The 16,017-nt window shown below is 36.6% G+C and overlaps 1 protein-coding gene across 1 annotated transcript in view; it reads right to left on the bottom strand.

Annotated features, from left to right (window-relative positions):
• Window positions 1-6,356: 6,356 nt before the first annotated feature.
• LOC149780466 (uncharacterized) overlaps window positions 6,357-16,017 on the bottom strand; it is a 35,085-nt gene continuing 25,424 nt past the window's right edge. Inside the window, exons 5-6 of the mRNA XM_089937417.1 lie at window positions 15,726-15,956; window positions 6,357-10,601 (exon numbers count right to left, since the gene is read on the bottom strand). Coding sequence (XP_089793543.1) covers window positions 10,516-10,601; window positions 15,726-15,956 — 317 coding nt within the window. The 3' untranslated portion in view covers window positions 6,357-10,515. The remainder of the gene's footprint in view (window positions 10,602-15,725; window positions 15,957-16,017) is intronic.

Here is a 16,017-nt window from a genome sequence, read left to right as displayed (position 1 = left end):
TCATTGATCTTGTATTTGTTTTATTCGTTCATTCTCATTGACCCAATAGTAGGAGACTATACATTTATTTTAGATACATGTGAACGACTTGCTCTCTTACTGTACATTAGGTTAGATTTTAAGTTTTTCAAGTCATTGATAAACCTTGGTGTTTTGATTGAAAAAAATGTAGTACAGGTTTTGATTGAAAGAAATGTAATACAGGTTCTTGAAATATCACTGTCATTCCCGCACTTCAGCGCCGTACTTGGGGATGTTGTGATACCGTCAGTCAGTCCTTCTGTCCGTCTGTGTATGTGACCACATCTTCTCCGCCGGGTAGAAATTCACGAGACTTGGAAGCTATCTTAACTGTAAGAAGAATATACATGTATGGTTCCTCACACCCACCCCATTCCCATCATCCTTGGGAAGGATCGGGGGAGGGGGGGATTACATGTAAAGGTCAGCCATTAAGTTTTACGGATCTAAGCCAAAACATGCTTAGAGGTGAAATCCCGGGGAAGGGGGTAATTGCCTTATGTGCGGGCGCCCATGTAATTGTGTTTAGTTGAAGTCTCGTGGACACTAATTGCTGAATCTATTTCTTGATTGCACTTGCTAAACATTGTACATGAGGTCGTAATAGTCAGATAGTTAATATATGTCAGGATCTAGGGTTATAACTTTTGGGTCACATAGCGGCTGGGTTGGGGATCGGAGGAGCACGTCGGTGGAAATGGGTAACATGTAATACAAATGACGCACGGTTTTACCATGGAAGTAGCTCCAGTTTTGTGCCAAGTTTATTCCATTAAAATTGGAGACCCACAGACTTTTAAAACTTACACAGGGAATGCAGCGCTGATTAACTAATTTAAAACTGACGAAGAACGGCTGGCTTTTTGTGATTAAATGAGTTGCTAACATCATATGAGGCGACTTTTGAAGCGATGAAAGATTGACTGACATTGAGATTCAGTGCTGGTAATAAGTTTCTCAAGTTCAGGAGTTCATATATACATAGTGACGACCAGGCAAATGATAATTATGATACCAATTATATATATATATATATATATATATATATATATATATATATATATATATATATATATATATATATATATATATATATATATAGCTTAACCTTGAGTACATGCAACCATCCAACTATTAAAGCGAAAACCTGGCGCAAAGAAGAATGACAAGAGATACTGGCGTGCTTAGTACACTTCAAAGGCGCTGGGAAACCTACTGGAATAGATCAGGATTCGTGGAATTTTCGAACTTCATTGTGTTCTATGTTTGAAATCATGAATTTATACGGATATAGACGGTAACCAATGTGTTGGATTACCACTATTCTGGATGGTCACTGATGGAATTTAAGACTCTTTTACAGAATTTAACAGTAGTGACTCTAAGCTTTATGCATTTTACTAGTAACATTAGCTTTATATAAGTTTTATAATGTTTCTGATGTACCAAGCCAGCAAATTAATTTAAAGGATGTTTTATCGAAAACATAATGTTTCCTCTTAAGAAGGGAGGTGTTATCAGTATGATTTCGCATTCAGTGCCTGTATCAGATCCTAATTGTTAGTAGTGACAGTTGGCCCGAACATTAATCTCAGCATTCTGGACATTTGATGCCAGTGAATGTCAACATGTTCGGTTCTGTTGTTTATCTTCCCATGGCTAACTGAGCCTGGACCAGTTCATGCCTTAGCTAAGGCACAAATGTTAAATTAATTAAAATCCCTTATCTCTGACACTTACTAAAACAAGAGCAAAGTGGGAGAGTATGCGGTTATACAGCTGGGCTTGGTATTGTAAGCAACACTGGTTTTTAGTTTTTGTGAAGATTTCAGCTTTATTTTACATAAAGTTGTAGGACCTTACTTGGTGTTTGTTTGTCCTTTGAACCCAAATGTAACACATATGTACATAAGAGTTCATATAATTAAAAAGAGCTCTAACCAATGAAGATGTTTTACAAAACAAATTAAAGAAACGAGAATTCTTCGTTTCTTTTAAAAACATGAAATCAAACAAATACAAAACAGACAAATATATGTCAAACAAGAATAATCCGATTTAACAAAAGTATTCACTCATATCAAAACATAACATTTAATAAAATTAATAATGTGAAATTGATCTTATAGCGAAAGTAAATTCAATCTTAACAATAAGACGCCAATTTATGTTATGCTTCTGAAAATTACAAATTACAAATATACAGGGAAAACTATTTAGAATAGTTTGGAGTTTTCTCGATATAGGAATTGGGAAGAACACAAGTGGATAATAATGCGTACCTGCTCCTACTTTTTTCTATTCAGATGACTAAATAGTCACGTCAGTGTACACTCGTTGCCGAAATACATTAAATTGTGCAGCCATTATTCGTCATTTTCAGAGTGTAGTAATGCTTATGTGCTTTCTCCTTGCCACTCTCTCCCACCCTACCGCCAGAAAGTGTGATTTCTTAAGCGAAGCTGCCTTATTGCTAAGACTGAGTAATTGTGAATAGTACCTTCAATGCAGTGTCGCTAAGTCACTTTTGATGTTGATACATAAGTTTGAAAACCGTGATTATACGGGAATATCTCGGGAAAAAATTCAGATTAAAGATCCATATGTTTCTAATATAAAAAGCAGCATATTTGTACTATCCAAACAAAACTGATTGAACCACACTGGCACTTGAAAAGTCGCCACTTCTAGAAAACATACAGTAGTTACCACACAGTGAATTTTGTACTGGGAATTTACATTTCAAAGATGGAAGCTATTTAAATGGTTTCATTTACAGCGGTATGTTATTTCCTGTTAACAATACGCTGATTCGCTCCAACGGTGTAAATAAGAGACACTGTAAATAATGTTCAAAATACATTGTATACAACTGTAAACATGCAAATACTCTAGCCTTTTGCTTCAATATATCTGCAGTACAGACTTACCTACGATATTCTTGTAAAATTTATCCAAGTACACGGAGAGGAATATGCAAAACTCAAATACTTCACTGGAACACGCAGTACTGGAGACAATTATACGTACACGTTGTTCTTGTTACTATATCGCTACTTATAATAGACAGGCGATACTCGATACAAATAAGGTTAACTCTACCTTTCAAATGTAATTGACTTTCAATTCTAGTGCCAATACACGGTTCTTGAGCACTATGTTTACAAAAAGCGTACGATGTATATAGACTCGTGACAATTGTTTAGTATCGTACATGTCATGGGAATTGTTTGCATGGAACTAGTATAACTGATAACGATACAATTGCTGCTTGATATCCGTTTGAGTGTGTACAAAGAATATGTCATCGATAATGACAAACTCTTCAGCTTTAAAAAGAATATGGATATCTCGAGGTCAAGATACCATTGTATGATTTTGTTATCCGTTTTGTCCTCCGGCAAGACAGACCAATACCAGGGATTAACGCCTGGCAATGTATTTTGTCATTGATCAACTGGCCCGTGGCGTTTAAAGTCTTTCGAGCACCGTTTGCCTTTTATTCTGCGCATGTGAACAGATTCGACATCATCCTGAACGATGTATTGTAAAATCTAAACCGAGTTGGATGCACTAATTTTTATGAAACTTGGTGTGAGGACCTTTGTAGCCCAGCTCTTTCAAGAAGTACGAGAAATCCTTGCATATGGAAGAAAATATGCGTCTGTTTTGGATCATTTTTTAACAATTGATTCAGTAGCTTCCGATTTTCTAAACTAATGCACTAGCCTTCAGTGCATCCACCATATCATCTTCGAATATGTGGAAGCTGGGATTTTGTATTAAATTTGCAATATTCACTTTGCGGGTGTTAGGGATATATATCTAAAATTTTACTTTGTAATATAAATTTTATTTGGTGCATCTGGGTTTATGAAAGTTGTATTTGAATTTTTTAATTATGTTACTGGCCAGTAACTAAAAGAGTATATGTATGTACTTTCCCCAAAGGTTGATTTGCCAAATTGATATCAACACCTAATTCGGTCAAGTACGCCACGCATATTAGAATGAAGGTCATATCAACATAGCTTGATGCTAGGAAATATATTTGTACTGTGGGTATGTCACGACTGCCCTAGCCGTTGATTAGATCATAAATAATATATAAAAAAAAGAATTGTTGGCGACCAATGCATTTTGCAAGGGGAAAATTATTTAAATATTCATGAATCTTTTTAGTGATTCAGATTTGTTTGTTTGATACGCATCAAGTGACTATATAAGGAAATTAAAGCACCGCGTTAGGATTCTACAGTTAATAGCCAGCCTTGTAAGATAGAGAATAAATCATGATTTATTTAAAATTTGTTCGTTGGACCAGCAGAGTGAAAACATTCATTCTAAAACAGACATTACATTGAGGATTATGTGAAATTATTAAAGGACTTGAACATTTAAATAATTCTGATTATGTGAAACTTTCAAGAACCTTTGGGATATTCTCCTTTCGTGAAATTTACCTTGAAGTAAATGCTCTTGGCTTTAGAACTATGATCCCCCATTGGTGCTAGCACATTTGCACATTGGCACATTAGAACCTTCTTTCAGAATACCTTTGGATAGTTTCCGAATTAGTGTGAAATTGATAGTACACTTTAGGATAATATCTTAAGAATTCATACACTGTAAGTTATTTTTTTATTCTTCCAGTTGTTTGATTTTATATTTAGGTCAGTACATTTGCATGTTGGTAAATTTAATGCTTGTTGGATTTTAACTTACCTTGTTACTCAGTTTAAACCTCGAGACGTAACAGCGCGGAAAATATCGTTGCTCCCCTTTTCCGCCCTTGTGTTATTTGTTGGGAAAATTTTCAAATTAGGAGCATACTCAAATATGAGCGCACGCACGCATTATCAGACCTTAAAAGGAAAATCCGCTCTCATCCTACCTCTAAGATAACATGGTCAGTGCCCAAGTTTACATTTAACCTCATCCGCATGTTAGTCATTATGGCTTCCTAACCGAATCATCTTTCTTGTGATCGTAATTTACTTGGTTCATCTTGAGCTTTATAAATATTTAACAAAACTAGTAAATTTAATAAAATTCTTGACCTGTCTTCCAGAAAGCATCAAAATTACCCACTGAAAGGAAAGCAAGTATCTCAAAATCTCTGAAGTCCAGAAAATGGAAATGACCCAGCGGAACTTGCATTTTTTTTTATAGGTGCAATCTTAAGTAAGGCCAAGTTGTATATTCAATAACCCATACTCCAACAATAAATCATTCGCCAAAATAAAGGGAAGTAAAGGTTCTTTTAATAATAACTAAGAGATACAATATCTTATTTATGCAACCAGTATAACCAGTGAGGAAAGCCGGGCAAACTCTTTTTCTTTAAAAATCTAACCCAGTGGGTCCCAAACTTGTTCGGGCCACAGCCCCCTTGGTTATCCTCGCCGCTCCTAACCCCGTAAAAAAGCATTATTCAGCATTAGAGCCCCTCGGTAATCCCGCCGCCTCCAAAGGGGCGGTACCACCCATTTTGGGAGCTTCTAATCTAACCCTATGCAAAATACGAAACTGTAGATCGCCATCTAAGTGTTACAGATCTTCAGATCAAATACTGTCTGAATGATAAAAATCGTAAGCGTCCAGCGCTGGTGTTATAGATCCTCACATCTAATATCGTCTGAACGACAGAGGATGTAAGCGTCCAGCGCTGGTGTTAGAGATCCTCACATCTAATATCGTCTGAACGACAGAGATTGTAAGCGTCCAGCGCTGGTGTTATAGATCCTCATATCTAATATCGTCTGAACGACGGAGATTGTAAGCGTCCAGCGCTGGTGTTATAGATCCTCACATCTAATATGATCTGTTTTAATGAGAGTCTAAGTGTCATAGATCGTCAGGTCTGATATCCTTGTATCACATAACATTATATCACAACTGATCAGGTAAATTGTTATGGTAAATTGTACATGTAGAATCTTAATGCACAGAAAACATGTAGAAACATTATCCAAATTTCTCTAACGGACTACCTGAGAAGCATCTTCTGCATGAAAGGGTACGAATTTAATGAACGCTACTGTGTTCTTACATGAATGGATTGCAATTTTCTAAAACAATTCCTAAAAAGAGCATAGCAGAACTAGTAACGAAGATTTTATTAATTTCCAGTTGTGAGATCTGAAAAGATAATTTGTAAAAATAAAATTGCTATGAGGGTTATCTCCCTTCGATGAATAACGCTGTCTTATTATTTCAATGTTATAATAAATAAATAAATAAATAAATAAATAAATAAATAAATAAATGAGTTGGAGTGAGTGTTTGAGTATAATCATTGATCACTTACGTATCTGCATGAATGAAGAACAGAATTTCTGTTTACTAAATAATATTTATTTGTATCTACAGTTACTCTTGCATTTGGACAACAGTAAATAAAATGGACAGACATTAATGTGAGACATGTAACAAAACTTCCACATCATGCACTGAAAATACAGTCTGTACAAATATCTCATTTCTTTCGACTGGAATAAGGATATAACCCACTGACTCGATGTTTTCTTTTTATTTCAAGATACCATAATGAATTTGCAGTTCTATAAAACCGAATCCGGTAACGATTGATGTATTCCGATATTTCCTGAAAACGATATTTGTTTTGTTAATCTAGTTAGATTATGGCGGATCGCAATCATTGCTTAATGAATTAAAAGTTACGCCACATTACTCTTGGACTGTAATTGTTTCAGGAAAAAGTTAACCAAAAGGAACATCACTTATTCTTTAACGGCAATAATATCTAAAAATATAAACAACGGAAGAAGGTGTATGGAATTCGCATAAATTTGACGTGTTTGGTTGATTCGTCTCCTGAGAAGTGAACCAGAAAAGATCCGACGGATATTCTGATTGTTATACTGTTTCCATCCGCAATACTGCACCATGTGATCGAAGGTTGTTCTAATATTGGTTCTCAATGACGTCAAAGTAAATCCGATGTTGTTTTTTTTTCTTCTTTTTTTAATAGGTTGTACCAATTGAAAGTTTCTTAAGTTAGGATTATAATAATTAACAATTCCTAGAGTATGGGTAAAGGCACCACTTTCTGAAATCCAGTAAATGCATATTCCAGCATATAGAAGCACTCCTAATAGTCCTAGCCTGTTACTGCCTTCATTCTTCCTAAACTAATGTTATCCCGCATGACCTCTAGCCTATTTCTTGAATATGTAAACGAAAATATAGCCTTTTGCAATGGCCGTCCATAAACAGGCACCGAGCACTTGATCTTAATAAAAGAAAAGAAAATACAAGAGGCAAACTTGGTGGTTTCTTTATAAGGCGCTAACATACAATTCGTTAAAACTCGCTTTAGCAACTCTCTGAAGTTCTTCTACGCTCTACGTAATTGAATCGGAACACTGCGATCTTTTCCAGCAAAGATTGAGATAACATCTTAATTATACAGAGCATATTGTCGGGTTTTTGACGTCATATACATGGCACATACATTTTAAAAATGAAAAAACGTTTTCTTCATTTGCGTGACTGTTCTTCTCATATGTTAAAAGTTCCGACCTTGCACAGTTCTATTAGTTGTACTTTGAGATATGTGCATACTTGATATTTCATATCTAAAATTCAATTTTATTGTATTCATTGTCAGAAGGATCTCGAGTTTGCCGAAATGTTCCAACTGTTGCAATTAGTGAATATTTCACACAAACAAAATATAGTCAGTGACAGGAAGATTATATGAGATATTGTGCAATTTTGGCACTTAGTTTTGTGTCGTAGGAATAATATCCTATAATGTGACAATATCACCACCTATTGGACGTAGTTGTTCACATTTTTGCGACACAAACAATGATATATTTAAAACTATTCTAACGTAAACTTCAACAGTAACTTAAGTTACTTCCTTGCTGTTGCATAATGTTGAAGGTCAGAGCGTTTAATTTCTGCAGAATATTGAAATCGTTGACATTCTTTGGTCTTTCATTCATTTTCTGTTGACATTTGAAGTGTTGGATTCTAACATTTTCAGATGATGTTAGACTTGGTCGTGCAATGAAACTCGCCCATTTTTCTCATCTTTTGTCACATGTCATGAGTGTACTAATGTAATTTTAGATTAGTTCTCTGTTTCAGAAGGTTTACTTCTGGGCTAATTAAAACAGAAGGTCAAACGTTTCTCTGGATATAACGACGATTATGACCTTCAAAATCTGTAAACACAACTATAACACTTTTAAGGTGTTTACTGAAAGAATTCTTTTGCAGCTTAGTTCAAGGGTTTCTGTCTTTATCAAATATGGCTGAGACTGATACAGTCTTGATCATCGTCGTCCGTGATAGGTGTTGGAAGATTAATTGACAGCAACTATTTGACATCAGCATATCTCATTCAATTCATATCGTGTATAAATGACATCAACGATATATAACAAACTGAATCTGCTTGAATACACAGCTACATTAAATGTTGAATTTCCCCTCTAAAATATTTGTCTTTCACATGTTCAACTATCACATTCATAATAAAATATAGTGATAAGTTTTGGGACGGAGAATGCTTTGAGATGATGATAATTAGTTCGTTCAAAATTTACCAGTTTTTAACAATCATAGATCCGCAATCGCTAAGATATAACAGACCAAAATTAAAAGCGCCATTATGTACTTCAGCTAAAAATAACCCAAATCGAGTATCTCTTGGACAACCACCGCTAAAACCAAAAGGTCATAGTGGCTTCAAAAATAGAATAATAAAATATACAAAAGTCAAATAAGAAATAAAAATTTGGTAATACCACTTTTTTGGACGGACTATGAACAAACGATTAGACTGTAAAATCTAGTCGATGTAAACAATGCGTTGTTAAAGACTGTAAAAACTAGTCGATATAAACAATAGATTGTTAAAGACTGTAAAAACTAGTCGATATAAACAATAGATTGTTACAGACTGTAAAAACTAGTCGATATAAACAATAGATTGTTAAAGACTGTAAAAACTAGTCGATATAAACAATAGATTGTTAAAGACTGTAAAACTAGTCGACATAAGCAATACATTATTATAGACAAATTGCAAATCTTCGCGAAATTTTGCATTAATTAAATGAATAAATTAAGAAAAGCTTTTAGCTAAAGATGGGTGGGAAATAAAGCATAAAACTTAATGGACAACAACATAGTTCACAAATACACCAAGAATGTTGCAGAATGTTCGAGAAAACCCATTCGATCTAAGCATGTAAATGTTTCTAACCGTTCCAAGTAATCTCTCCGGCTGATGTATTTTATTTTCAATTTTATACTACTGACTAATTAATAAGTGTTAATAACTAAACAATATTATCACCCAGTAATAATATCAATAACTAAACAATATTATCACCCAGTAATAATATCAATAACTAAACAATACTGACACCCAGTAATAATTTCAATGTTAGATCCTTCTGGTTTTCATCCGGAACCACGCCAGCAGCTGATGCAGATTGCAGCTCAGAAAAGAGACCTTGGCTTAATTTAGATATATGAAGCAAAACTTCAATTGTCTTTAAAAAAAAATATTACAACACGTATGGAAGCTAACAATTAGATAGATAAGTCTGTGCATAAACAGGATTGTGTAGGATTGCATTTTGGAGGGAACAAGTTATGAATATATCTTTTGCAGATTTATATACATGAAAAAACACGCAAGTGTTTGTGCTTTGTACTCAGTTTTTTTTAAATATCAATATATATATTTTGTGTTTGCTTGTTTTAGTGTCGTCTTAAGCGTGTCATATTTCGTTAACGCCTATGGAGCATATAACACACGTGTAAAATCTTCAACTTTTTCATAAGAATATCAGATAGCCCCCTAATTGATTTAGGATTATTCTAAATGCAAAAGTAGCAAAAACATCAGGAGGAGATGACATAAAAGAGCATTTCATAACTGCTAACTTTTTAACTGCATCAAAAACATATCATTTTTATAAGAAGATATAAAGCGACATTCATGCATCAGCATAACTATAAAAACGTTAAAAAACTAATATCAAAGGTTTTATAAAAAATATTTACGGAATCAACAGATCGGTTACAAAAGATCGAATCCGTAGCACGCGAAATAAACTAATTTTAATTAGTGACAGTAGTAAGATTTAACTAATTTTAGTTAGCGAAACTAGCAAGAAAGTAACTTTTCAAGAAATTTATAATGTTTTACGCATTTTAAATATACTACACATTCGTTTCCACCTTCTTTTCAGGATACTAAAAAATATTTACAGACATCTTTTCCATTCCCAATTATTTTCCAAAGAAAAACATTCACTTTGATGTACGCAAAGTAATTCAAATATTAATTTTTCATCTGGCTTTGCTTCAGGTAGATTTACTTCCGGTAGACTGGTTCCAAATGATTCAATAATAAACACAAATGCTTGTCTGGTAAGAGGTGCTGGTGAACTGTTCGTGCAGTGAAAGATGAGGCTGATTGGCCATTTGGAACTGGTGGGCAAATTAGGATTTGATGGGTTTAATGGAGAACATAATGCTATCTGTCTCACATATTCTCTGTCGGAATTCCTTGTACGGCTCGTAGTCCACTGAAAACAAAAGAATATGAAATTTATGTCATGCTACTCCATGAATTCTTGTGTTTTCCAAGAGAAATAATACTGACAAGCGCATGCATAATCAATTCTATTTAGCATTCCATTTTTTTAAAAATAGGCATCAACAACATTATGACCATGGGATTTAATCTGACATGGCGTGACTCACGTGGCATTCTGTGAGCATGTTGACCAGTCACGCGTCATGTTCAAATCCCACCACATACTTATTTGGTCTTCGGAATCGATTTTGATCATTCTTTCAGTCAGGAAAGAAAATGATGCTGCTATACAAGTATTCTGTCTGCCGACGACAGACGCCGAACCAAACATTACTTCGGACATCTGTTACTTCGATATATTATATACTTCAAATAGCCAGCATGTTTGAGCATAAAATACTAAGAAAACAGCCTTTTTGCGAGTTAACAACAGATATATTTCATCTTAGAAGTTTTTCACCCGTGTTGCCCCCCCCCCCCCTTAAAAAAATATTTAGCGCGAAAGTGCCGGAAAGTTTTCCTACAGTAATTTAACGGTTTACTGGTAAGTGGTTAAATTTACGCCCTCGAAACGTTTAAGTATAGAAGCTTTCAGAGTTTTGCCAGCTTCATCCTCAAAAGTGGTTCCGTCCTTTAAAACTCTAGCCAATTTGTTTACCCTCCTCCTCTCTCTCCCCACACCTCCTTACACCCCCCTAAACAAGAGTTCCGAACCGCCACTACATTAGATAAAATATATTCACTGGCAACAAGCAGTAGTGAGAAAGAGTTAGTGGTCAAACGAAATACATTTAAAGTACATAACTTTCTGTACGACATTTCTGAAAGGAACGGCGGTGACTCTGGTTAGCATGCTGGGCTCATGACCGAAATGGTTCGAATCTTGACCACCTGGATCACCTACCTAGGCACTGGGCAAGATGCTTTACTTCACTTGCCTTGGCCCAAAATAACCTGCTTGTGTTTTTGTGCTGTTAAGCGCCAAACCAAAACATTTCTGAAAACTGATCTACTTATTTGACTAATGAATAATATAAATATTATCCCGTGGCAAATAAAATCCTACTTAAATAAGTGTTGTAGATGTAAAGGTAATTTTGACCCGTAACCGGATACCTCGAAACCAATTGCTGAAAATAAAATGTTCCTAGCTGGGCCGTAAACTTTGACTTCTTTGTAAACGGTGAATTCCCCTCCCTCCGCTAATTAACTGTATAACAATTTAGGAATATGACTCAAAGATGTCACATTATCTTGCTAAACAATATTTCCCAGCACGTTTTAAGAAAAGAATTAGGTATGATTCTTTCAAATCTGCCCCCCCTCCCCCCCCCCCCGATTGTATACAAAAATAAGCATGGAATGTACACGTGATGTCGATCATTTGTGGGCAAATGTTTGATGTGTGTAGTGTCAACGATTATATTAGAGTGATGTGTGTAGTGTCAACGATTATATTAGAGTGGTCAAAAGGGCTAAGCTCTGCCGGTTTATAACCACACAGTGGTCAAGAGGGCAAACCTCTTCAGCCTAGTACACACAGTGGTCAAGAGGGCAAACCTCTTCAGCCTAATACACACAGAGGTCAAGAGGGCAAACCTCTTCAGCCTAGTACACACAGTGGTCAAGAGGGCAAACCTCTTCAGCCTAATACACACAGTGGTCAAGAGGGCAAACCTCTTCGGCCTAATACACACAATGGTCAAGAGGGAAAAGCTCTTCAGCCTAATACATACAGTGGTCCAGAGGGCAAACCTCTTCGGCCTAATACACACAGTGGTCAAGAGGGCAAACCTCTTCGGCCTAATACACACAGTGGTCAAGAGGACAAACCTCTTCAGCCTAATACACACAGTGGTCAAGAGGGCAAACCTCTTCGGCCTAATACACACAGTGGTCAAGAGGGAAAAGCTCTTCAGCCTAATACACACAGTGGTTAAGAGGGAAAAGCTCTTCAACCGAATATGCACAGTGGTCCACAGGGCAAATTTCTTCAGCCTAATACACACAGTGGTCCAGAGGGCAAAGCTCTTCCGCCTAATACACTCAGGGGTCAAGATTGTAAAGCTCTTCAGGCTAGCACGCACATTGGCGATATCTGTATGCCCTACCACGACAGTATTATGGCATACGGTATCATCCTTGTCCATCCGATTCAACCGTCCGTCTGTCGCTCATTAGTCAGGTTTTGTATTAGTTTCAGGCACTGTGTTGGGGCATGCGTATTCTATGGCGCATGCTGAATAAAAATATAGCTTTAGGAACGATACAAACAATCCTTGACTTGCAAAGAAATGCGTGACCGCACGTGGAAAGCGTTTCTCCTTAAGGAATTCAGGAGAAATAAGATCACATGTATACTTGAATAAGTACAGGTATCCAGATTTAAGAACCTTGAGGTACACTTCAAATTACTGTAATAGGTACAGGTATGGAAGTCAAAGAATCACGAGGTACACTTCAAATCAGTGTAATAGGTGCTGGTATCCAAGCCAAAGAATCATGATGTACACAGTGGTGTCACTCGGGTTGGTGTCACCCAGTGCGGTAGCTCATGGTGTCACCCCCATGGTCCTCCTTCCGTAACAGACCATACAGAATCCTTAGTAATGTCATTTTGGTGTCACCCCCTCTCATGGTGTCACCCGGTGCAGTCCGCACCCCCCGCATCCCCCTAGCGACGCCACTGCTGTGCCTGCCAGTCATGTATTTAACTATGATCGGTTATCCGCTTATGAAATCCGACTAGACCGAGCAGTGTGTGCTCTGTTTAATTTGCGATTTTTCATTTTGGTGTCACCCCTCTGAGATGGTGTCACCCGGTGTGGTCCGCAACCCCCGTACCCCTCTAGCGACGCCACTGGACGTACACTTTAAATCAACGTAATAGATACAGGACTCCAAGTCAAAGAATCACGATGTACACTTTCAAATCAATGTAATAAATACAGGTATGGAAGTCAAAATATCATGACGTACTTTTCAAATCAATGTAATAGGTACATGTACAGTATCCAAGTCACCGCTCTGGTGGTCTAGTGGTTAGAGCGTCTGCCTCGGAAGCGGGAGGTAGTGGGTTCGATCCCCGGCCGAGTCATACCAAAGACCTACAAAAATGGTACTAACAGCTGCCTCGCTAGGCGCTCAGCATTAAGAGATTTGTGTTACGACTGGTCGGCTTGGTGTCAGGATAATGTGACTGGGTGGGACATCATGCTACATGTCTGCGGCATGATGCCCCAGTGCTAGACATCACTATAAACTGCCACACTGCAGCCATCGTAGCGATATGACTGAAACATTGTTAAATCTACGTTAAAAATCCTAATCACACACACACACAGAGGTATTCAAGTCAAAGAATCATGAGTCCACTTCAAATGAATGTAATTTAAAAATCTTCTGACGATTAAGTCTATCTTTTTTGTAGAAAAATCTCATCACTTTTATCCAAGGTCAGTTATGAGAACAAGAAGAAAAACGATTTTGGTATCAGACATGCAGAAATATAATTATTGAAAAACTCTATATTTATTGCGATTCATATACTGTATTTTTTGTTGAGGGGGTATCAACTTTATGTGGATTTCACATTTTTGCATGGGGTATCAACTTTCTAGGGATTTCACATTTTTGCATGGGGTATCTACTTCATTGGGATTTCACATTCTTGCGCGGGGTATCAACTTTCTGGGGATTTCACATTTTTGCATGGGGTGTCAACTTTATGTGGATTTTACATGTTTACATGGGGTATCAACTTTATGTTGATTTCACATTCTTGCGTGGGGTATCAATTTTCTGGGGATTTCATATTTTTGCATGGGGTATCAACTTTATGTGAATTTCACATTTTTGCATGAAGTATCTACTTTATTGGGATTTCACATTCTTGCGTTGGGTATCAATTTTCTGGTGATGTCACATTTTTGATAGGGTATCAACTTTATGGGGATTTTGCAGTTGCTACAAACAAGAAATTTAAAGATCCAATAAGCAATGATTCTTTTTTGAAACAATGGGACAACTTTCCCACTTCACTACACACCTGCAGGTTCCCCAATTCGCTACACACCTGCAGGTTCGGGTAAGCAGATTAGGCCCGATGTGCCCTTTTGAAGCATCAAACGGGCAAATTTGTTTGCTGTGAGATGCATCCTGCAACGGTCCTCTGAGAGGGTCTTGGACTGTTTTTGTAATATTTTATTTTTATTTTTTAGAGATTGCAGTTTATACAGAAAACACTTTGACCCGTATTTTATGCCTTTTGGGTTTATTTTTTATTTATTTTTTATTTTTGCAACATCTTTACCTTTACCTTTTGTTACGCAGTGGATAATTGACATTTGCTTGAAGGGGTTTGTCCTCATGGCAATTTTTAAAGGTGATTCAATTTGACATTTTCGCTAATTAGCTTTGGCTGGGCGCTATATGGCCAGGATCATATGTACGTATCGACAAAAACAGAACCTAGAAAATAAACGAATCTACACCCCTCCAAACATAATGTAAATATTTACAGTGAACTTGATCTTACTGTTGTTTAGTTTTTCCACGGTTCAATATTGTTTTTAAACGCGTACTCTGGAGATTATTCATTGCAAAAGTGCTCTCTTACATACAACCACTGAATATATATATATATATATATATATATATATATATATATATATATATATATATATATATATATATATATATATATATATATATATATATATATATACATACAGCGTCCTGTATACATGCAAATTTGCTGTTGCCACTCCTACATCCGTCAAGTGCTAGTATTAACGTAACTCATTCAAGCGTGTTACCTAGACTCAGCGGTTTGTGTGCCGGACACGCTACAAGAATGGTGTGGGTTCGAATCCTGCTTAGACCAGGCCAACTCCGCCACCATAGTGTTTCCCCTGGAAAGACACTTTATTCCATTTGCCGCGGCACGATATAGCCGGTATTGTGTTCATGTGTGGTTAAACACCAGACCAAAAGCAATCAGCTCTCAGCCATCTCAATAACCTCGTGACACCATTTGAAAGGTATTAAGATATATACAATACAATCTGTTGTACAATTCACACGAAATAAGATCAAGCTAATATTATCCTACCCGAGTCATAGAAGTTGTTCAATTTGTCTATGTCGTCCGCACAGTGCAAAACCACAAAAGTATGGGGACGGATCCAACTCTGACGGAGGCCACAAACATCGGCGCTGGCGACGACGCCGTGGTAGATCCTAGTTTTATCCAACAACCCTGACACTCGGTCTACATATTGCTCCTGGAAGGCTTCGCTATCCATTATGCCATACATCTCGCAGAGCTGGAAGGCGCGAACATCTTAAATAGACAAAAGGTCACCATTTACTAAATTAGCAGTGGTTCCTACATCCCTTTCCCA

Source organism: Sinohyriopsis cumingii, chromosome 16 (assembly GCF_028554795.1).
Source record: "Sinohyriopsis cumingii isolate HCF-2022 chromosome 16, ASM2855479v2, whole genome shotgun sequence".
Lineage (NCBI taxonomy): Eukaryota > Metazoa > Mollusca > Bivalvia > Unionida > Unionidae > Sinohyriopsis > Sinohyriopsis cumingii.
This window is presented reverse-complemented; position numbering and strand designations above follow the sequence as displayed.